Genomic DNA, 23,391 nt, shown 5'->3' with positions numbered 1-23,391 from the left:
ATATAAAATAAAATTTGAATATGTTTAGAAAGATGCTTTGACTTTACGAGAATATTTTTAAAGTTGATTTCCAACCCAAGTTCACGCAAAATTTGACTATGCCTACGAAAAAAAAGATTGGTCAGTGTTAAGAGGATATTCTTGAATTTGGATTCATTCTATTTACGTGGCAACCGTGTGCGTTGTGATCGGAAGGCGAAAATGGCAGTGGATAAGTCACACATTAAGAATAGCGACAATCGCATTGCTAACTATGATATGCAGTGGAGTTATCTCCCAGGATAGTCGACGAGTGGACCTGGGTTGAAGCCTCTTTTGCTAAGGCATCCGAGATTTTATCTCCCTCTACACCATAATGACCAGGTACCCAGAGTAAATCCACCGTATTTAATCTAGAAACAGAGTTCAACCGGTTTCTACATTCCAGAACGATTTTTGAAGTGATCAAAGTACTACTCAACGCCCTTAATGCAGCTTGACTATTGCTACAGATTGCGATGCACCTGCCCTTCAATCAATTAACAAGGTTGTCGCCCTTAGCATCCCATACACTTCAGAAAGACCATTGTGCTTTGTCCCAAGAGAAAAGCGATAGACTTCTGCTCCAGAACAAATTTCTGTTTTTGAGTCATCGGTCTAGAATTCGTCAGTATATCCTGACACGCATTCTTATCTTAGTTTCAAGATAACATCATATCTTCTACCAAACAGATGTGTAGGGATCTGAAGATCGGAAGGCATTGCGAAAACTAGATTCAGTTCTCCTAATGACTCTTCCAACGCTTTGTGCCCCCCACGTCAATTGTTTCCCCATAACTCTAATCGAATTAATCAAAGCTGCTCTCATTGCAATGCTCTGCTGTTGCAAATTGAGTAATTTATTCAGAGCAGAGGATGTCGTGCTCATGGCACCGGTGATACCCAGCCACACAGTTCTTTGCAGTGTGGCTAATTTACAGCGAAAACTCTTTTGTTTCACCTTAACCTACCACACTACGGATGCATAAGCGAACATCAGCCTAATGATAGCAACCTATATCCACATTACTACCTGAGGACTAAGCCCCCATGTCGAGGCAAAGGTCCGCCTACACAGCCCATAAGCTGCGAGACCTCGTTTTATCTTTACCTCTACATGTTTGTTCCAAAGAAGCTCCTTGTCTTGACTGACTCCCAAATATTTCACTTCTTCGGAGAGTTGAAGGGTTGTACCCCTCATCGCTGGAAGGCAAAGACCATTCAGTTCCCTCCTTTTTGTAAATAATATCATTGTGGTTTTATTTGGATTTGCTGAAAGTCCATGCCTGAGACAGCAACTGTCAATCAAATTAACGGCGCGTTGTGTGCACAGTCAAAAGCCCCTTCAATGTCCACGAACACCCCCCTCGCGCACTCGCCTTTCAGAATTGTGTCCTCTATCTTTGAAAAAAGGAATAAAGAACGGACTCAAGACTTTCCACGTTAGTAAGTATGCTGGTTTCCATTTAGTGAGTGCGACCTTAGCACCTTCTCAACCAGTCTCTCCAGACATCGACCACGTTTACCACATTGGCTCCGGGAAATAGGAAAAGCTTGTGGCGCGGCAGGATTCGCAGCATTCGAAATTTATTTCGAATGTTGCGAGCGAATAGATGGCGCGGATCTATCCACTTTGCGTGGCACACCAAGGGAGTGGAAGATCGCAGTAATTATGTTTTTCAGACCTGTCACTGAATTTAATGATTAAGTTGAAAATTGCTAAAGAATATGGAAGTCCTTTTTGAAAATAGAATTTGAGTTGAGTTTACTGTATAGAATTCGCGTTGAGTTTGCTGTATAAAATTCGCATTGAGTTCGCTTAAATATTTCAATAAAAATAATAAGTAATCATAATTACTTAATTGGATTACTTAATTGGTGACCCCGGAACTCGCACCAACAGCATCAACAACTAGGATCCCGAATTCCCAGAACCTGCAAAATTGAAAAACTCAAGCACATCATCATCCCCATCAACAAATCGCAGTCTGCGCAAGCACAATCGCCCAGCAGGCAGCCGCAACAACCGATTGGAGATAAGTAAGAGTTCCGCAGCCGCAGCCGCCATCGCTGCCGCAGCCACTTTCGCCGCCGCACTCAACTCCACCATCGCCGACATTGGTGAAGTTCTATTAACGACAAAAATTCGTCCGAACAACACGGCAGAAATAGAACTTCCAAGGACTGAGAAATCCTTCCAAAACATCAGTAGACCGTACGGCAAGCGATTTTCACGCGTTCACATCTACAGTTGAGTGTGGAGTGCCGTGGTAAACATCACGAAAACGTGTCACATCTCCACATCCCGAGTCGGAGCAGAGGCAAGAAAGAAAAACGCGAGAAAACCTTCTCTACACAGTGTACTGCGCGACACACGTCGGACCCTCACCAGAAGTGGATTTTCACGCGACTTCCCGTACGCACGCCCTCCTGCACAACACCTTTCACGCACCGGACTAGTCATCATTGCCACAACGATCAACAACGGCAACAAACGGACGTCCCCAGCACCGCCAACGCCGCAGCTACAGCCGACAAACAACGAGGAGTTATTCTTAAGAGAAATTATTATTCATTTATATATAATATTTATTTATTTATTCAGTTAAAAAAAAAAAAAATAGTAATAAAAAAATTGAAATCGCTGCAAGAGACGGCGTGCAGGTGTTTAGCATCGCGAGTCCTCCATTCTCATTGGTGGTGTTTTTGGTCTGCGCTGGATAGCGTCCGCTTCGTTTTTTCTCGTTTCGTGCGTGCATTTGTGGGTGCGGCCTGCCGTGTCGGTGTAAAGTTCACCGCGTTTCAGAATAAACTCACCGCGTTTGCATTTCAATCTCGTACTTTTCGTGAAACAAGATGTCTTTTGACAATAAAGACGCAGCAGGCCCATCGAACCCGCAAGTGACCGCCCTCGCCGTACGCGTTCCTCCGTTTTGGCGGCGGAACCCCGAACTGTGGTTCGTGCATCTGGAAGCACAGTTCCAAATGTCCGGCATCACATCGGACGCGACCCGTTTCAACTACGCGGTGATCGGCCTGGACGAAGAGTCCATACTTCTGGTGTCCGACGTGGTGAAGTCGACATCGTATGTGCAGCTCAAGAGCGAGTTGATCAGGCGCCTGTCGGCAAGCGAGTCGGCAAAATTAGACCACTTGCTGGCAGGTTTAACCTTAGGTGATCGAACTCCCAGCCAATTGCTTCGTGAAATGAGGCAATTGGGTGGGAGTAAGATCGGCGAAGACCTGATCAAGTCGCTCTGGCTGCGTCGGCTCCCGGAGGGCACCCAGGCGATCCTCGCTTGCGTCTCCGGTTCCTTGGAGGAACTGGCAGCGACGGCCGACCAGGTTCAGGAGGTGTACGTACGCCCAACCTTGGCGGCCGTTCAACCACCGTCGGATGAGGTGGGTGAATTGAGGCGCGAGATTGCTGCATTAACAGCCAGTATGGCCGAGATGCGGGCGACGTTGGACGCTCAGCGTTCGGGCGCCAGATCGCGAGCACGCTCGCGGTCTGCCATCCGAAAAGGGCGATCAGGTAGCAGGTCGTCAAGACAGTCCACGGACCCAGGGATTTGCTGGTACCACCGCAGATTCGGGGATAAAGCGACAAGATGTACGCTACCGTGTAGATTCTCTTCTACCGCAAAAAACTAGGTCCGCGGGGGGTTTTGGCGGCGGCCACCCAGAACGCAGCACCACGTCGCCTAACTATTTTTGACCCCCTCAGCAGGCGCAACTACCTCGTCGACACGGGTGCGGAGGTTTCGGTTCTTCCCGTACCCCAGCATCATCAACTTTTCCCTCAACCGCTCAAACTTGCGGCAGCAAATTCCTCCCGCATAAACACGTACGGGTATAGGCAAGTGGACGTGAGTCTTGGCTTGCGTAGGACGTTTTCGTGGCGTTTCATCCTGGCGGATGTCAGCTTCCCCATACTAGGCGCAGACTTCCTGTGTCACTATGGATTGCTGGTGGACTTGCAAAACAAGTCTCTTATAGATTCCACGACCAACCTTAATACGTCGGGACATATGGTATCTCACCCAGGCAATAATCTTTCCGTTCTTTTAGAAGACATTACCGACTCTCGTGTTCGGGCACTTCTCCAAAAGTTCAGCCAGATTACTACCAACTGTAGTCTCTCCAAACCAGTGAAGCACAATGTGCAGCACCACATTATCACTACTGGTTCCCCGATCTTCTCGAAGGTGCGTCCTCTACCATCTCAGAAACTGGCAATTGCACGGAAAGAGTTTGAACAACTCGTTCAACAGGGTATCTGCAGGCCCTCAAACAGCTGTTGGTCTTCCCCACTGCATATGGTCCCTAAGCCAAACGGCGAATGGCGCCCATGTGGGGATTACAGAAGGCTAAATGCACAGACTGTTCCTGACCGATATCCAATTCCACTCATCCACGACTTTGCGCATCACCTCGCGAATTGCCGCATCTTTTCGACCTTGGACTTAACCAAGGCTTATCACCAAATTCCAGTAGCTCCTGAAGACATTCCAAAGACGGCAATATGCACACCCTTTGGACTCTTCGAGTTCACCCGGATGACTTTCGGATTGTGCAACGCGGCGCAAACCTTTCAAAGGTTCATTCACTCAGTCCTGCGAAACCTCGAATTCTGTTTCGTATATTTGGATGATGTTTTGGTCGCTTCTTCCACTGAGTCTGAGCACTTAGCCCATCTCGAGTGCATTTTTCAACGTCTCCTTGAGGCCGGTTTAGTCCTAAACGTTGAGAAATGCAAATTCCTTCAACAACAGGTGAGATTCCTCGGCCATTTCATTTCCCCTGAAGGAATACAGCCCGACCCAGACAAGGTGCAAGCAATCACAAGCTTCCCGCGTCCAAAGACAGTGAGGGAGTTGAGGAGGTTCTTGGGCATGCTAAACTTCTACCGTCGTTTCCTGCCCAAGGCCGCCCATCTCCAGTCCATTTTGAACGCGTACTTGTCTGGCCCCAAAACTAAGGACACACGAGAGATCGTGTGGTCTGAAGAGGCTATCTGCGCGTTTGACAAATCTCGTCAACAACTGGCTGACGCTACACTCTTGGCATTCCCTCTGCAAGATGCACCCCTAGCCGTTTTTGTTGATGCCTCTGACATCGCAGTAGGTGCTGCCCTTCACCAAATGGTGGACCAAGTTTGGCAGCCGTTGAGCTTCTTCTCGAAGCAGTTGAATCCCGCTCAACGGAACTACAGCACCTACGATCGCGAACTGCTCGCCGCATACCTGTCCATCAAATACTTCCGTTTCTCCCTAGAAGGCAGGCCGTTCACAGTGTTCACGGACCATAAGCCTCTCACGTTCGCTTTGAAACAGAAGCCCGACAAAGCGTCCCCTCGTCAGCTTCGACACCTGAGCTTCATAAGCCAGTTTACGTCGGACATCCAGCACGTGTCCGGGAAGGACAACATTGTTGCTGACGCTTTGTCTCGTGTCTCCGAAGTTAACATCCCCGCCTCACTCGATTTCTCGGCTATTGCCAAGGCGCAAGTGGATGACGCAGCACTTCAGAGCCTCAAGTCCAACCCCAAATACAAATTTCGGGAGTTGCCCATCTTCGGCTCAAACCTCTCGCTCTGCTGCGAAGACTCGGAAAAGGGACCTCGGCCATACATTCCGGCCACATTTCGCAAGGAAGTGTTCCACGCAGTTCACGACTTGGCGCACCCCGGCATCAGGACAACAAACCGGTTAGTCACCGGAAAATACTTCTGGCCCTCCATGAACAAGGATATTAATTCCTGGGCCAGAGAGTGCATCGCATGCCAAAAATGTAAGGTCTCCAGGCATGTTAGGAAAGAAGTGGGCTCATTCCCCCGCACTACCAAGCGTTTCCACACCATACACCTCGACATTATAGGGCCTTTGCGAGACTCGCATGGTTATAAGTATTGCCTCACAATCATCGACAGGTTCACGCGGTGGCCTGAGGCAATACCTCTGAAAGACATCACGGCGCAATCATGTGCTGAAGCCCTCTGTCGAGAGTGGATACCTCGCTTTGGCGTCCCTGCAGTGGTCATCACTGACCAGGGAATGCAATTTGAGTCCACCCTTTTCTCCGAGTTAGGCAAACTCCTTGGTTTTAAACGCCAGCGGACCACGGCATACCACCCACAATCCAATGGGATGTTGGAACGTTGGCACCGGACGCTGAAAGCCGCCATTATGGCACGCGACGACCCGTCCTGGACGCAAGTCTTGCCTCTCGTCCTACTCGGCCTTCGTACAACCCGCCGAGAGGAATTTGCTGCCAGCCCCGCGGAGCTGGTTTACGGGGAGAACCCAAGACTCCCAAGCGATCCGGTCTTCGACAAGAGATCGGGTCTCACGGAGTCGGGGTTGGTGCGTCTGCTGAGGGACAATCTCCGGCGCATCAAGGCGCCACCACCCACTCGACACTCGTCCATACCTGCTTGTTCGCCCAAGGAACTGGACACATGCACGCATGTGCTGATCAGAACGGATGCCGTCCGGAAGCCGCTGCAGCCTCCATATGAGGGCCCGTACCGCGTTCTCGAGCGGGGAGAACATTTCTTCCAGCTCGAGATCGGTGGTCACAAAAAGGCGGTCTCTTTGTCCAGGCTGAAACCCGCGTGCGCCCCGAAGCAACGTCGTGTCCGCTTTGTGGATTAACGGCGAACGAAGTTCGGGGATCAGTCGCTGAAACCCCCTAGGTTTCATCTGGGGGCGGAGTGATGTGGCGCGGCAGGATTCGCAGCATTCGAAATTTATTTCGAATGTTGCGAGCGAATAGATGGCGCGGATCTATCCACTTTGCGTGGCACACCAAGGGAGTGGAAGATCGCAGTAATTATGTTTTTCAGACCTGTCACTGAATTTAATGATTAAGTTGAAAATTGCTAAAGAATATGGAAGTCCTTTTTGAAAATAGAATTTGAGTTGAGTTTACTGTATAGAATTCGCGTTGAGTTTGCTGTATAAAATTCGCATTGAGTTCGCTTAAATATTTCAATAAAAATAATAAGTAATCATAATTACTTAATTGGATTACTTAAAGCTTCTTCAAAACACTTATGCGATTCAGATTTTCTAATTGATCTTCTATCGCCAAAGGTGTCCTCAGACGCCTAGGGAGCTCAACTTTGTCGCCAGGAAGTTCATTGAACTTTGTCCAATCTATTTCCGCCTTTGTATTACAGGCTGCTCGCCTGCAATAGTCAAACTAAATTCTAAGTAACCGTGATTTGAGAGTGAGACTTCATCTAGCACTCGCCAGTTCCTAATCAACTCTAATACTTTTGAAGTACAGATTGTTAGGTCAATTACTTCACTTCTTTTTGGCCCCACGAAAGTAGAGGCGCACCCTACGTTCGCGGTCATCAGACCAGCTGAAGTGATAGAATCAAACAGCTTCTTTCCTCTAGGATTGCATTTGCTACTGTCCCAACAAATATACTAAGAGTTCGCATCACAATCTATGAAAAGTTCAAGGGCACTTGATTTTGCATACACTACCAGATCCCTTAGTTTTTGAGTCGACGGAGGGCAAAAAGAATCATAGGGTAAGTAAGCAGAGACAACTATGGCGTTTCTTCTCTTACCATTAGCACTGGTATTACAAGTTGACCGCCACAAGGTCTTGGGAACAGAATTATCTCAGCATGGTTGCCTCTAATTATTTGACATCAGAACGCAGGTCCTCGGTCTCGAGGATCTTTCATGGAAGACGATCCTACTCCCGTTTACTGATCCAATACCACAGATTCTGTTAAATCGAAGCCATGGCTTTTGAACCAGAAATGTATAAGGATAATCCTGCAACTTTGCCAGGCTTGTCGTCAGTAGATAGGAAGAAGCTTTGGCAAGCTGCAGGTTAATTTGACTAACTGTTATGTTTGTAGCAATAAGTGCAATCTAATATGAAAATCACCGCTGCTGCGTTCAATGTGGATCTCGCCGGGGTTGCCAGCTTGTCCTCACCTTCTGCCGAAAGTTGTAGCAACGTTCATGTCCTCATTCCCAAGAAACTTCGCCTCTTTCGCAGTGTCATCAGCTTCACACATCAGATTCACGATGCCCGGGCTGAATGGAGAGACCAGTTGCGTCCACATTACCAGATTGCCTTTCTTCCGTTTTTCCGGGTACAGGCGGAGGAGAAGTTTCTAACAGGCAAGCCTGCAGTCTCTCCTTCTTTGTGGCTAAAGTTTCCTTCTGCCGAGCCTTCCTCTCCCGTATTTTAGAAGAGTTAGACAACAGTGTCACCGACAGGCCGGTCGTAGTCAGGTTTCCAGTTCCTCTCATTAAGGGAGTTGCTGTACTATCCTTTCAGGCTGTCTGCGCCGTAGACACCGGGTGTAGATTCTCCACTGAAGTGGAGAGCCTTCCTTTCACAGATTTCGCCGTGGGGGAACATGAATTTGGTTGGCCTCCAAAATCCGTGCCTCGACCACGACCTGATTTTTCAAAGTCGCGGATGGATTCGAAGTCTGTGACCATTTGGGGAGTTACAATCCTTTGTTTCCATCTTCACGTGTTTTTGGACGCCAATAGTGTAGCAGTAAACTATGACTAGCTCCCCCACCAATGCTGATCACATTGCCTCTTAGTGTACCATTAGCGTCTTGAATGAAGTGCTCAGCTAGCGAAGGAATTTGACCCGCATGATCTCATGATCTCATCAGTAAAGAATCCGCATAACCCTTATGCATTAGGTAGTGCCATTCAGTGTATTCAAACAATTTCCTCCCAACGCCGCTCGTAGGTTTTCATGAATCTAAGGACGTCTCCTAAACGCAAAAGGTTCGTCGATTGCTAGTCGAAAAAGACTTTTTCGAGATACTTTCATTTTAAATCTGAGGGCAACTGCATGTAGGGTGCGGAGTCGGTTCCCTTCCACGCTCACATAAGCTACAAAGAGCCGTGAAAACTTACTAGGGTTTCCATGTTCTACAGATTTCTTCAGAAAGATTTTCGTTAGTGCATGACTTAATGCCAAAAGCCACTGGTTCCACGATTGTGGAGCAGGAGCCTCAACGGGCCTCTTCATTACAGATGATACTCGAACACCCTAGCACCGACAAAAAGCCGATCGTAAGTCGCTCGGGCTGCAGAATGAACGTCGCTGAGTTACGACAAACTCATTGTGTTGTCGAAGCTGGCTTTTAGGCCGACCAAATCGTTGTTTCATCGCCATCATAATAATTTTCAAACAGATGAAATCATCAACTTGGAGAGACTTTACGGTGACAAATTTAAGTTCAATAATCCTATGTTGGCCAGCTTCAAGATCTTCCTTATGCTCCGCAACTACATAAGCCATTGATGATTTACTGACGCTACGAAAGTCGTTCGGGAAACATGGGGAATGTGCAAAGACAAATTCGACCCCACAGTAGTCAATGCCAATAAAGCTTGCTCGCACGGGCATTACTCACAGACAAATACAAAGTCTTCCAGATCAGCAAACATCATATCACAAAAACATAGTAATCAAAACCGACCAAATCTCGCCTGAACCACCAATGATTAACAATGTTTGCAAGAGTGTTGAATTCAATGAGTTCTGAATGCTAATCACTGTCAAGATACCAATAGCAATCCGTAGACCATGAGGCCACAATCTAGACGTAGAAATAAATTGGCCTATCGAAGTTGACTCAAACCGTTATAACTGTACAAATGATGATGTCTAACGGATTTCGCTTAACTACAGCATTGCTCCAATCGTGGTTCTGCCTCTGCAGTCAAATTTCAAGGTTATTCCAAACTCTTGTGACCAAATATTAGCATCTACTGGAAAATACAAATGTATCTAGTCTCAAGTTAAACGTTGAAACCATTCACCGTGCTTAACCTCCAATGCTAATCCCAATCCGGGAACAACGAGATCGAGAGGCTAATGCTCTACCCCCTCAACCATTGCGCCGTCAAAGACAAGTACTTGAGATATCAAACCATGGACAACCTCATTAGCATGCATCCAGCAAACACGAACTTTGTTAACCAGTTGGCCAAAATGACATTCACACGTTTCTCGGAAAACAACTTGTTATAAAGCCACAAAAGGAGCCTCGGACTGGACGGACAACACAACGACGAATTCGGCAACGAAAACGGAATGACGATTTTCGCATTTTCTCATAGAACGTGCGCTTCCTGTACAGAGAAGAAGCCCGTGTTGATTGAACGCCGATATCTCTCAGTCTTGATGACTGTCAGAACATATAGGGGGGCCAATATAGGCTCGGATCAACAAACAAACAAATCGGCGTCTTGCCGTCATCCAGGGTAGAGAAAACTTATCACACGTTGCCTTCCCTCTGTCCTGGGAACAGCATGACTGAAGTGGTTGCTAAGTGTTATGTGCGCTCTTATATATAATCACTTCGATTGGGTTGTTTCGAGGGCAGAGGTGAGACGTCTAATAAGCTACTTCTGCCTTGGGTAAATTCGCCAGACATCCTTTTTTGAAAAAACCGAAAAAATGACAGAAAATGTTTCACCAATTGGTGTAGACCACTATCACACCTAAAACAAAATTTATGCTAACTTTCCCATTAGGAACACGATGATAATAACCACATGATTACGGTGGCATCAAATTAGCCTCAAACAATTTACATAGATAAGGATTTTTTTATATTTGTTAATACAACAGCCATAACGTGCTGGCATTTTGTCCTTAGATTAAAAAAAATATATAAAGAAAATGAATAAAACTATACTTACATTTCCAATCTCGAAGTTCTGCCTCATTAGCAAATACAGCGACGCAGCAGCCTGCGACCGAATATCTGGCAACTGTGACCCACAGTGTTTCAACAAAAGCAAACACAAATCAGCACATATATCCGTCTCTTCATCAAAAAGTAAATTATGAAATTTATAAATCAATGATCGTTGCGTGGCGAACCAATTCTGCAACGCCAAAGTACTCTGATTCCGAGAGAGCGCATGTAACAAAACCTTGAAAACTGTTCCCAATAAATTGTGATGTATTTCTGAACTCGAAGCGACTTGAACAATAATCTCCAAAGTATCAAGTATGACAAGGCTGATTTCCGTAGCTAACGATCCTTCGATGTGACTTGTAATCTCCATATCAGTGTCAGTTTTAGGAGGGGCGTCACAAGACTGGGTCCGATATGGCATCCGATCCTTATGCCATCTCAATTTGTCTGTTGAATTTCCACCATCTTTTCTGCGATTAATTAGATCGTTTCGTGCTGAACATGTTCCACGAATGCATTCTTCCAATCTTTCCTTCATATCCGGAGTTTTTCGGAAGCTTTGAGTATTTCTTTTCGTCACAGGGAATCGTTTTTGGCCTTTATATTCAAAGCATGGTATGCAAGTGTTCAATACTTGAAGCATTTGATGGACCCGATGTGGACTCAAACCTAAAGTCCAGCGGTATAAAATTTTCTTCTCTAAATTCTTCAAACCCCAAAGAAAGCAAGCCAGTAAATGTCTCGTATTTTCACTGCTCAGCGGGGATTTATTTTTCACGGGTTCTGGATTGTAGGAATAAGTTCGGCTGCCGGAGATAGCGTATGCTACCTCTGGACTTATTGTAGAAGTGGTTATCAATTGATGTGGTCCTTGGTAGTCTTCCAAGAGGCCAATGCTTTGGAGACGATCGTGAGTGTCGGGTAAGTACTGATGCAGTTGCGGAATTGTATCCATAACTATCCCAAAGAGGGGTAAGTAGAGAGCTGCTACTCGCGATCTGGCATCCGGTTCGGCGTATCGAGGATCCAAATCGTGGAATGTCATGAGATTTCGGATGCATCGAATTGCTTTGCCGTGAAGAGATGGATTTCTGGAAAAAGAAAAACTGGTTAGTATTCGGGGACAAACCGGATTAAAAATAAGATACACCAAGTATGAGAGAAAAGAGTTAAGATGTCTTAGGATGCAGTAAATTTGCCAGTTTTAAGAAGTAGCAATAGAACCATTTTTATTCCATATTTTGTAAAAAAAATGTTGGCCTTGGTTTTGTATGTTTGGGGTTCTAGCTTGCCCTGTCCTCTTAGACCTAACAAAAAATGGTGCCACTCCTTAAAGTTTCAAATTTCATGATAATAGGCTCAGTCATTTTCGAGTAAATCGGGTGTAATAGTAAAGAGAAAAACTTGTGAAGAGTTGACAGATTTCTCGTTAAGCACATCCCATCGGACTCGTGGACAAGGAAATGCTCGGTAAGTGTGAAGGCTCTCCCCATGCACGCGTTTGAGGTCAATTCAAGTCAACCTCAATTATTCTGATGTCGCGCAAGACTCGCATCCGCAGATCAACAACCAACCGAAGATGCTAACGGCTATAATAAGCGGAACTCATAGAAACCCTGGCGACAATGTTTGAGCAGTTGATCTACAAGGGAGCGGCTTTGTAGGTATGCGGCGACCAAGCCTTACAGGAAAGTATGGGACAGCCTGCAACCAGTTGCCTATGGGCAAAGCAAGACGGCTTTTTACGTTTCTATATTCCTTCAAGACTCACATTGGCTAATACGAGGACATGTTAAGCAGACTTGTGTCGAACGCGAAAGGACAAGTACCATAAGACATTGCCGATGACTTCAATGATAGCGCCCCAAAATGGAGAAGTTCATTGGTAAATGCAAGAGGGTGTTGTTTTTTGGAGGTTTCGTGTAGTTAGCCGGCACTTGACTAACAATGGTCAGCATAACATACAATAGAAAAAAGGTCCGGTTCGGTTGTCGACTGTCCTGAAAAATCATTGAACACCACATTCAGAACGTTCACCAGGCAATCGCCTCCGACTTGAAGAACAACTAGCGTGCATGGAAGTCAAGTTAGTCCGCGAAAGTAATTAATGAGCAAACAATCACGTAGGTGTGGTTAGACCAGGACACCATACTAGGCACACTCTCGGAAAAAGCCTTGAATATCATACAGCAGAAACTATTGGTAGTCAGGGGTTACTACAAATAGCCCTACACAGAGGCGGATATAGATCCGTGGGGAAGCGCTTAAGAGGTTATAAAGAGAAGTTTTAAAAATCAGGATGTTCCGAATTCCTTGTGAACATTGTTCAGAATTTATTTATTCAAGAGGGCAGGCGCGGCATCAACTGGAGATTTGTAGTAGGATGCACGACAAGAAATCACCAAGCTTTGACGGTATTCGAAACAACGACCTTAAGACAGTTATATCGAAGCCGAACATATTAGGCGTATCAATCTAGAATCACGGCTAGCACGTCGCTGATTGACGGCTTCTGGGTTATAGGAATGAGTTCGACTGATACGCAGATAGCTTATGCAACGTCTGGGCTTAGTATGGAAGTTGTTGTAAGTTGATGGGGCCCTTGGTAGTTCTACAGAAGGCCAATGTTTTGGGGATTCACAGTCGGTAGGTTCCTGGTGAGAGAAACAATTAGCAGTAGGATGGACAAGTTGACTAGAAACAGATACTTTCTTGCCTTCATGATTAAAAGAACTTGTAATTTCTTGAATCAAAATTATCCAACTACAAAGAGTGGAATATAATTTCCACAGGTGTGACCCGGACAGTGATGAACAAATTCCCGACGTTCGAAAAGTATAATGTTCAAAAATATGGCCGTTACATGCGCACATTCGTTTCCGTGATAGGCAGCTTAAGACATATCGTATCGCGACGGATAGCCAGAAAACACGAAATGAAAGCCTCAAGCTATTTGTCCATTGCGCGTTGATATTTCTGCACGGGCAGACGCTATCCTAATTAGGGCGATCAGACCCGAGTCTGCACGGGGACTCATCTGAAGTGGCAATAGGTCACAAAACCTTACCAGGGGTACACTGGTACGTTGGGAATCGGGATAACCCTTGCATTCACATACTTCAGGAGAATGTTGTATGTGCGTTCAGCTCAGTTGTTGCGATTGGCCCCCTAGTGGGAGCCTCATGCGAGTTGTGGTTACGTTCAAGCAAACAGAGAACTTCGGGCCTCGACCTGGTGATGCGTTTCAACGCGGGAGCCGGACTCCTTAGTCCAGTGGAGATTAGGTAGGTCTTGCATCCCCCAGTATGAATGCTGGTATAGACTGGTACTGTTGTAGCTTGTCACAGCGGGGCTCTTATTGTGGTCACAAAATCAATCCGTGCCTTAAAAAGACCGTGGGATTAAGTCCCCGAGACAGGTACCCACGTAAAACCATAGAGAGGAGACTCACTCATCACGCCATCTGACGGGAAGGAAGCGGGAAGCAGAGCCACAAGGCAAGGCCAGGAGTAGCCGCGACAACGATCAACAGTACCACAAGCGGACAAAAATCGAGCCTCAGCTCCTATAAATTGAATAAGCCACAACTGTCGCTTGCATATATGCCAGCCGAAGCCAGAACTCAATCTAACCTTCAAGAGATTCTTCCACTCTGCACTTCGAAACTCATATTTCTTTTTAAGCTACTTGGACGATGTCCTGTATGCCTACTCCACCGAGTCCGAGCATTTGATGCATTTCGAGTGCATTTTTCAACGCCACCATGACCATAATCTAGTTCTCAACGTTGAAAAATACAAATTTCTCCAGCCGCAGGTGAAATTTATACGCCATTCCATCAGTCTTGACGACGTACAACCCGACCCAGACAAGACACAAGCGATCGCAAGCTTTCCACTGCCCAAAATGCTAGAAGACCTCAGAAGATTCTTGGACATGGTAAATTACTACCGTAATACTGTCGTAATTAACGCCTTCCTGTTTGGTCCTAAAACTAAGGAATCGCGGGAGAGTGTGTAGCCTCCGCAAGCCGTTCAGACTAGCATTTCCTTAACAGAATACACCCCAGCATTACTGACATTACAGTCATGTGCTGAAGTCCTCTATCGAGAGTAGATTCCAGGCTTTGGTGTCCCAGCCGTTTTAATCACAGACCCCTGGTCTACAGTTCGAATCTGCTCACTTCTCGGTTTTAAACGTCAGGCGACAACTGCATATCTCGCACAATCCAATGGAATGCTGGAACGTCAGCATCGTGCAAGGATTTGGTGGCAGATATTGCCTTTTGTTTTGCTTAACTTCCGTACAGCCGCCCGTGAACAGGTCCTCGATCTGGTCCTCGACCCGTGAGATGGTGTTGGAGAGAATGGATTATTGCACTTGCTACGGGAAGCCGTCGATAAATTGTTGCTGCGTCCGCCATCTCGTCACGCGCAGCCAGTCTTCAGCATTCCTAGGGAGCTCGAAGTATGTACGGACTGGACGTTGGGACAAGCCGGTCTCTTCAGACAGGAGAAAGCCTTTTATCTTGGGAGCAGAGATCACTGGGAGGAAGAGTAAACGCCGTGTCAGTTTTGACGTTCCCCAACCAGACACGAGTTTTCTCACCGAAACCCATTGATTTCAGCTGCAGCGGGGCAATACTTAAGACCCGCTTCATATCCCTGTCAACACCGAGTAATAAGCACGCCCGGCGGACATAATTGTTGATTGAAAGAAATTGAAGTTTCTTGAATTAAAATCGGTGTAACGTACAATGGTCAGAAGGTGCTTGCGGCTTACAAGAGTATGCTGTGTCTTCACAACCGTCTCAGAGGATGGGGCGCTGGACGAGAGGATGTGGTAGCTGGAATTACGTCAGTCGACATTCTGGGCACGTATCTATAATGGAGCCTGTTTTTCTTCTGATTGGCAAGAGAAAAACACCGAAAGGGAGGCATAGTTGAGTTGGGGGCAACAACGAGTGAGTGGAAAAGGGTTGATTAGCCCTCAGGTGTAGAAAGCGCGGAGAGATAGATTACAGTCTCACGCAATTTCTTACGGAGCATGACGGATACCAAAGACCTGTGTAAGCGTAAAGAGAACAGCTCACCTACCTGTCTTAGGTAGAGGCGAGGAATGCAGTCGATGGACGAATCAAGTTCGCTTCGGAACATAATACTTTGCGGAGGTTCCACGGCGAAATGGGCAAGAGCTAGGAGGTTTTAGTTGGTAAGATACGTGCCACTGCTTTTGCAAATTATACAAAAAACCTCCAAAAGACGAACCGTGATCGACCTTCCACTATCGCCGGTAATCAAACAGAATTAAATTAAATACTTACGCAACTTCCAAAACTGTCGCCAAATCGCTGAGAACTAAACCAACCAAGAAGTGTTGCTGTCTGAAATCTGTACTCAGATCAGCATAGAGAGCTGTATCACAGGAGCCCTGCAAAATAAAATAAAAAAAAATTGAAATGAGATCATTTTCCCTACATTTGATATAAACCTTACCATTGCACTCAAATACGATGTCTGACTATTATTTGAAGTAATACTTGGTGTAGGACTGCATGGGGCCGATACCGTAGTGTAGGGCGTCCCAAACGGTAAGTTCAATGCCACAAAGTGCTCATGGCTGCATACAATCCTCAAAAAGTCGATCTTGTAATGCATTAAATCAGGAATCGATGAATTCTTCGATATCAAAACTTTGTAGTAGTTCTTGATCAAACCGAACACAAACCCGCGATCCATTATATTGAAAAGATCGAAAATGAAAAAGGCCAAGCTCGCATTGAGTGATTGTGCGAGCTTCGGTTCATTGCTGTGATATCCAACCACCTTCGTTGTAACGAGATGAACAAGCGTTGAAAGATCTTCAGTGTAGCGTTGTGGAAACCGATTTTTACGTGGGGTATTCAGAGCGCGAGAGAAGTCCAAGTGTTCGACCATGGATTTTACCATTAACTCAAAAAGGAACCAGGAATTACTCATAGCCAACTCAGCAGGCTTTCCGCTAGCTTCTACCCAATGCAAAGCTAACTCTTCATGGAGGAGACGAATTTGACCATCACGTCCGGAAAACGTTGGAGATACGTCTGAAAAGAATTCTGAAAATTTAATAAAAAGTTGTTAAGGCAAATGAAAATCCACACAGTGTTTCGAAGCAATGCTGGCTTATGTGATGCGTCAAAATGAAATTAAGCAAATGTAATTAAGCGAGCGTAACGTAATGGAAAGCGCACAAAGTTGCTTTTATCGAAAAAGGGACAGAGACCACTGATAAAGCTTACCTTTCCTATCTAAACTTCTACCACTGCTTTCGTGGAAAGTGTAGACCTCCAAATTGCTCGTCATCTCTTCAGCATTGCTTCGGCTGCCAGTCAAACGTCTTCGACCACTGAATGGGTGTGGAATCTTGCTCTGATACTGAATATATGTACTTAGTAAGCTCTGACGACCGTATTGATCCACAATGATGTCATCAGAGAGAATCTTTAAGAAAAGGCAGACAATCAATTTTGAAATGGTGGAGCTCGTGGAGATAAATGATAACTAACCGCTAAATTGGCAGACACCGAGCACAACACTTCGAAGACAGTTGGTCCTAAGGAAAGAAGCTGCGACCCAACTTTGTATGTGGTAACCAAAAACTCGATAAGTTTATCGAGAATGACGGGCAAATTCTTCACAAGGGACTCTCGGTTGGCTCGCCGAATATTTTGAAGACATGATTTCATTTCTGCTTCCATATTACCTTCGCCAATATGTGCAGGCACGTTATTTTTTTCGACATTTTCACAAAGATATATGAATCTGGCAGGATAAAATATTCATGTAACTTGAAAACGAGCAAGATCCTAATTGAGATGAAGCCATACTTATCCAATTGATCGTCCAAAGTATGAACAGAGGTCACAGCATCGATAACAATCGAGAATACTGGCCGGTGATTATCCAGCCACTTCGTCCCGGGCAAGTGCACGTCCGGTGGTATGTAATAATAGTTCTCTGGTGGATGCTCCACCATCACAGGTAGAGTGAATTCGCCCACTTTCAGTTTCCCGTCTTGAAGGATTGGAACCCATGTATAGCCGACCGGAGTCTCAACCGAAGGCTGAATTTCTTGCGGCTTCTTCTGGCACGAAACGTGGAATAATGTGAAGAACAAATGATGGCTTTGCGTCAAATTTGCTGGCAGTGCAATCTTAATTTCATCGTAGAAGGTTGGACACTTGTTGTGATAGTTAACAGCAGTGAATGTCTCCGTTGTGTACTCAGGACATGACGATTTTCCGAAAATAACATTCATCGGTTGGTTCTTTGCCTCGCCTGCCATAAATTGGACACGAACTGCGATATTTCTTGCTGATCCAGCTCGGGCCGAGAAGTTCAGTTCTTTCAAACTCAGGAAGAGAAGATTACGATAAGTGTAGTGGGGATTGTAAATGGCACTCGATGGGAATTCCAAGATTTCCTTAACGGGACGCGTTTTATCGTCAGGGTAGGGATGTACTTTGGCCAACTCTGGAGTGAGCGCGTATTTGACTTCTTCGGGACAGGGTGCGATTTCAAGTTTGATAGAGCCCGGAATACACTTGTATTTCTTTACAAGATTTCCAGGGCGCTTGAGTTCCGGAAGAAATTTATATAAATCTTCGTCTTTCATCCGGTCAGACTCCTGAAAGGTTTCAATTATGATTGACAGAACGGGCACTGGCTACGCGTGCTATTTTTACCTGCTTGAAGAAGCTTGAAACTGTTATGCTGGTTGGTGTGAAATTTTCAATGCTTTGCGCAAAATCATCTGGTGACCAAGATCTTCGCTTATCACTTCGCCTCTCTAGTGATCCTCGTCGGGTAAGCGTTCCCATGTCACTTGCTTTACGACGCAACTGATCAAAACTGCTAGTCGATGACTTTCGATCTGAAACCAAAACGCGTACAGAATTTAACAACCATCCTATAACCAAAAAAAACCAAAAAAAGACTAACGGTTTCATCCAGGGCAGAGGCAACTCTTCAGACGCTGCCTCACCTTTCGGCCCTGCTCCCAGGGCAGAGGTGAGGCAGCGTCTGAAGAGTTGCCTCTGCCCTGGAAGAAACCGTTAGTCTTTTTTTGGTTTTTGAATGCTTGGGTGCTATGCCCGAAACTAGGGATCCCTTTGGTCCGGTCCAACATCATGCGGATGTGGAGTTAGGATCCCCCATATCCTAAACAATTAACCATCCTATGTTGTACCGAAACAAAACTTCGCCGCCACATTATTTATTTAATGCTACAGATATATTGGGTTGAGGAAAAAGCAATGTCGTATTTGTGATCGAAATTTGACGCTTTATTTAACATACTTAGAATTATCCGATTTAAGTGAAATATGCGCCATTTTGTACGTAAACTTGTTGCCATTTAGAAGGCAACGTTATTACCTCCCTCCTTACAAACCTCCTCTCCTTATTTGCACAAAACTCAGACAGCTAGTTTACACAGGCCTCTTTTAACGCCAACTTAGTAGCACCAACAGCATTTTGCATTGACCGGAAAAGATGTAAATCACTTGGTGCCAGGTTCAGACTATACGGTGGGTGCGATAGGACATCCCATCCGAGCTCCCGTAGCTTCTGGTGGATCATCAAAGATGTGTGAGGCCGAGGGTTGTCCTGGTGGAACACAACACCATTCCTATCGATCAATTCTGCTCGCTTCTGGTCAATCGCCTACTTCAAACGGTCGAGTTGCTCACAGTAGAGGACCGAATTGAAGGTCTGGCCATAGTTGAGCAGCTCATAGTGGACGATTCCTTTCCAATCCCACCAAACACACAGCAAAACCTTCCTGGCCGTCAATCCGGGCTTGGCGATGGATTGGGCCGGCTCGCCGCCCTTCAACCACGATCTTTTTCGCTTGAGTCACAGTCCGCTTCAAAAATGGGTCGAATTCCTTACGTTTCAGCAGTGCATCGCAGGCGTTAATTCGGTCAAAGAGATTTGTTTGCGACAACTCGGGTGGCTCTCAAACATCCAGCTTTTTCGGAATCTAATCTTCTGCAAATGGTTCCAAACGGTTTTATGGTCTATACCCAGTTCCTGGCCAATCGAGCGAATGCACACATGCCGGTCGACTTGGATGATTTCGACGATTTTGTTGGTTTCTACGACGATTGGCCTACCAGTACCGGGTGTATCGATCGAACCAACGCTGTGCTGTCCGAATCGTTACAGCATCGAGCCCATAAACTTCACAAATTTTTTCGACCGCCTTCGTTGCATTTTTACCTCTCAGGTAGTAAAAACATAAAATATGACGAATTTCTTGCTTGGTGGAATCCATCTTTGACGCGCTATAACTTGAGACTGAAACGTACGATCACAACACTGTCAAAGAGACACTTGTAGCACAGATTGTCGTCTTCAAATCGCCGTATAGTATGGCCCGATGCGATAAGTACAACACAAGATATGTTTAATTGTCGCCATCTATTGACAAAATACGACATTTCTTTTTCCCCAACCCAATATTTGTCAAGGTTCCTTTTTTCTTCCATGAGTTTTAAAAAGGACACAAATTGTATACAGAGTGAGCTTATCTATTTAAAAATTATATAAGAAATATTGTGAAGACTTACCTAAACTATTCGAACTAGAAGCAGTTCCCAAACTGTCTCGATCCTTTTCTTCTTTTTCATCTTTGTTTTCTCCGTTGAATACATTAGTCAAATATACCCCTGTCCAAGCGAATGGCATCCTATACTTCCCCAATCTTTCACAAAAATCTGCTGCATTTGACTTTGCCTTGTCACGATGCTTATCCTTGTCTTCCTTCAGATACGGTTCCACAGAATCCTTGATGTCACCTTGCAGTACCTTCTCTAAGCGTATAACCAAAAACAGATCATTGCTTGGATGCGATATCTCAAAAATTCCCGTGCGACTTTGAGTGCTGATATCACTATGTGGCACATGCGATGTTAGCATCCGCTTTAAACTCTCCGAATTCATGTCAAAATAGAAGTTCTCGGTTATCTTTTTCTTTTCTTTGGCATCGTAAATAGCCATCGATGCAAAAATCGGCTCAACTTCAAGCTCAAGACGAAGCTGAAGACATTTAACAAGAATACGATAGCCTTGATGCTCATATGGTACAGCGGCTGGGAAGCGTTTTTCAATCGAATCTTCAGGATCAGCTTCGGGATAGAGACTGAAGAGAGCTTCTTTTCGATCATCCTGGCGGCGAGACTCGTTGCTCTGGTCGATTATTTCGATCGGTAAATCTTCAAGAAGATTCGGAATCAAAGGATCATTTACGGAGCGACGTAAATCGAAACTAGCCCATGATCCACGCGGTGTCAAAGTATCAGTACATGAGGATACTGAAGATAAACTGGCTATGGATTGACGGCTGCTTGGCGTGCAACTATCCGTTAGAGTGTCATCAAATGATCCAAAGTCTTTATCAACTTCGAATTCCGGTGGTGTCGCGTTGGGACTGATTGCTCCCTTGTCGTAGCGTTCGCGGACGCAACATGAACTGGAGTAGTGGCGCTGCGAGAATTCAACAACTTTCCATGGTCTCGTGAAGCAATGAATGCATTCTTGCACGTGTAAAGGAAGTTCAGAGCTAAAAATTAGGATTTTAATATGTTGTTAATTAAAATGTAAAAAGTGGGTAAAAGGGATATTAGGCCGGCCTTTGTAGTAAGTTGCTGTAGGCTTAAGGCACCAAAATAAATTGCGGAAAACAACTGAAAGATAGGAGGAAATGGAGGAAAAGCGAGTACAAAATGTTGCCTAGAGTCTATCGTAAGTCTTCGAATTGCGACCGTCGCAGTTGATGCAATCGTAGAGGCGCTGAGCGCACTCTTTCAGAAAACTTTTTTGCGCAGTGCTATCATTTTCGATACCTTAAAATCATTATAAATTTATGCCTCCAACTCTTGCAGATTGCGAGGCTTCCGAGCGAATATCTTGTCCTTCACGATACCCCAGAAGTAAAAATCCATGTAGGTCAGGTCAGGAGACCGGGGAGACCATTCAATGGCCCCAAGTCAACCTATAACATGTCTCTGAAATACGTCATATAGGTAGCCACGGACCATGACTGCATAATGAAGTGGCTGGAAGTACGTTTCAGGAGACTCTACCCTGAGTTCGGCTGACGTGTTGTAAATTCTCTTCCGTGAAGGCACGCGACGGCCGCCCGGAGCATGGCGAATCCTTTACCGTTTCAATCCTTTCGAATTTTTTACGCACATTGTGGACGATTTCAGGACTTAGGTACAGTAGATGTTCAGTGGTTAGAAACCATGTTTGGGCATGCTTCTAACACAGCGTCGAGGCGGTTTGAACGCGGTTTTTTTGTACTCGTTCACCGACAGTCGCTACATCTTGTTCCTCACTCGCTCTTTCACGCGCTTACCTTCTCTCGTTTTCGTTCGTTCCTGTGTACACGTTGGCTGTATCGCGCTCAAAACATAGTACTAGCATATATTAACATCATATGGTTTGATTTTTACCGTTTTCGTACATGTAATGGTGTTAGCAGAGCATTTTTGGCGGTTCATAAGCACAGAACACAAATTTTTCAAAAATGTGAAAAGACTTTTGGACCACCCTGTATGTTGACAATTTAATGCTAATCACTTCCAGTTTATTCCATGTTCTTTCTGCCACTTCCACCTTCTAATTTACACGTAGATGGATGTCTCGCCAAAGGTCAAAGGGTAGCATAAGTCCCAGGGCGGAACGTGCATTGGTACCCACGATGGAGCATAAATGTGGTGGATAAATTCTTCATATCGTCAGTGATCATGTTACCTTGCCTGGACGATGTAGGGGGGGACGATATCATCCTTCCTCAAATTCATTGGCTAACACCTGCTTGCTCTCTCACCTTAACTAAATGGCTCTGGATTAGAAAAGCGAAACACTATGCCCCAAGTAGGCGTTCATGGCAGCGATAAATGAACATTTAGAGGCCATCCTTAAAATGTTCGGTTGTCATTTCTGCATTGACTTCCCAAAGGTGGCGTTTGATGTTCTTTTTACATTGCCTTCGATCTGTCGCCTTCTATTGCTCTGATTACTGAGCGACCACAATAAACGTCGCTTTGCAGACACACAGAGGGGAAAGAGGACGTAGAGCAGTTTAACCCAGCGACCCAGTTCCATCGGCCCAACTAACAAGGCCTATGTATTGGTTGACGTCGGAAATTACAAAGCTCCAGAAGGAGTGACACAAACTCCGTCGCTTAACACTACGGCTAGACGACCGGCAGGAGACATGTGTCATAATGACAGAGTAAAAATCAGCCAAAACGAGACTCCGCAAAAAACAGGAATTAAAACTCGCTGCTGGCAACATCTAGTTGGAGCAGGCAGCCAGGCGCCAGGACCCAACGGTACTCCAGCAGATGTATAATGCCTGAAAGAGGGCATTTTCTCTTCTCTTTGGAAGGTGGCGAGGCTTGCGTTGGTCAGCAAAGGGAAAGGCGACCCTGAATTGCCGTCTTCATACCGCCCACTTTGTATGCTTGTACTGCTAGAAAAGTTTTTAGAGCAGGAAGATCCACTGTTGATGCTGTCATGCAAGTCGTGGATGCCGTTCGACGAACGAAGGCACATAGCCGCCAAGCTTTAATTCATTAAGATGGAAAGAAATTCTAGGCAAACTAGACA

General features: G+C 45.5%; 1 protein-coding gene across 3 annotated transcripts in view; it reads right to left on the bottom strand.

Annotated features, from left to right (window-relative positions):
* LOC119654808 (dedicator of cytokinesis protein 6) overlaps positions 1-23,391 on the bottom strand; it is a 33,476-nt gene that overhangs the window by 5,328 nt on the left and 4,757 nt on the right. For 2 of the 3 annotated variants that reach the window (XM_038060367.1, XM_038060381.1), the window contains exons 4-11: positions 20,343-21,334; positions 18,456-18,643; positions 17,598-18,397; positions 17,277-17,532; positions 17,010-17,211; positions 16,228-16,826; positions 16,056-16,162; positions 10,731-11,823 (exon numbers count right to left, since the gene is read on the bottom strand). In XM_038060367.1, coding sequence (XP_037916295.1) covers positions 10,731-11,823; positions 16,056-16,162; positions 16,228-16,826; positions 17,010-17,211; positions 17,277-17,532; positions 17,598-18,397; positions 18,456-18,643; positions 20,343-21,334 — 4,237 coding nt within the window. The remainder of the gene's footprint in view (positions 1-10,730; positions 11,824-16,055; positions 16,163-16,227; positions 16,827-17,009; positions 17,212-17,276; positions 17,533-17,597; positions 18,398-18,455; positions 18,644-20,342; positions 21,335-23,391) is intronic. The other variant, XM_038060376.1, reaches the window with a different exon arrangement.

Source organism: Hermetia illucens, chromosome 1, assembly GCF_905115235.1.
Source record: "Hermetia illucens chromosome 1, iHerIll2.2.curated.20191125, whole genome shotgun sequence".
Lineage (NCBI taxonomy): Eukaryota > Metazoa > Arthropoda > Insecta > Diptera > Stratiomyidae > Hermetia > Hermetia illucens.
The sequence above is the reverse complement of the archived record's forward strand: the minus strand, read 5'-3'. Positions and strand labels throughout refer to the sequence as shown.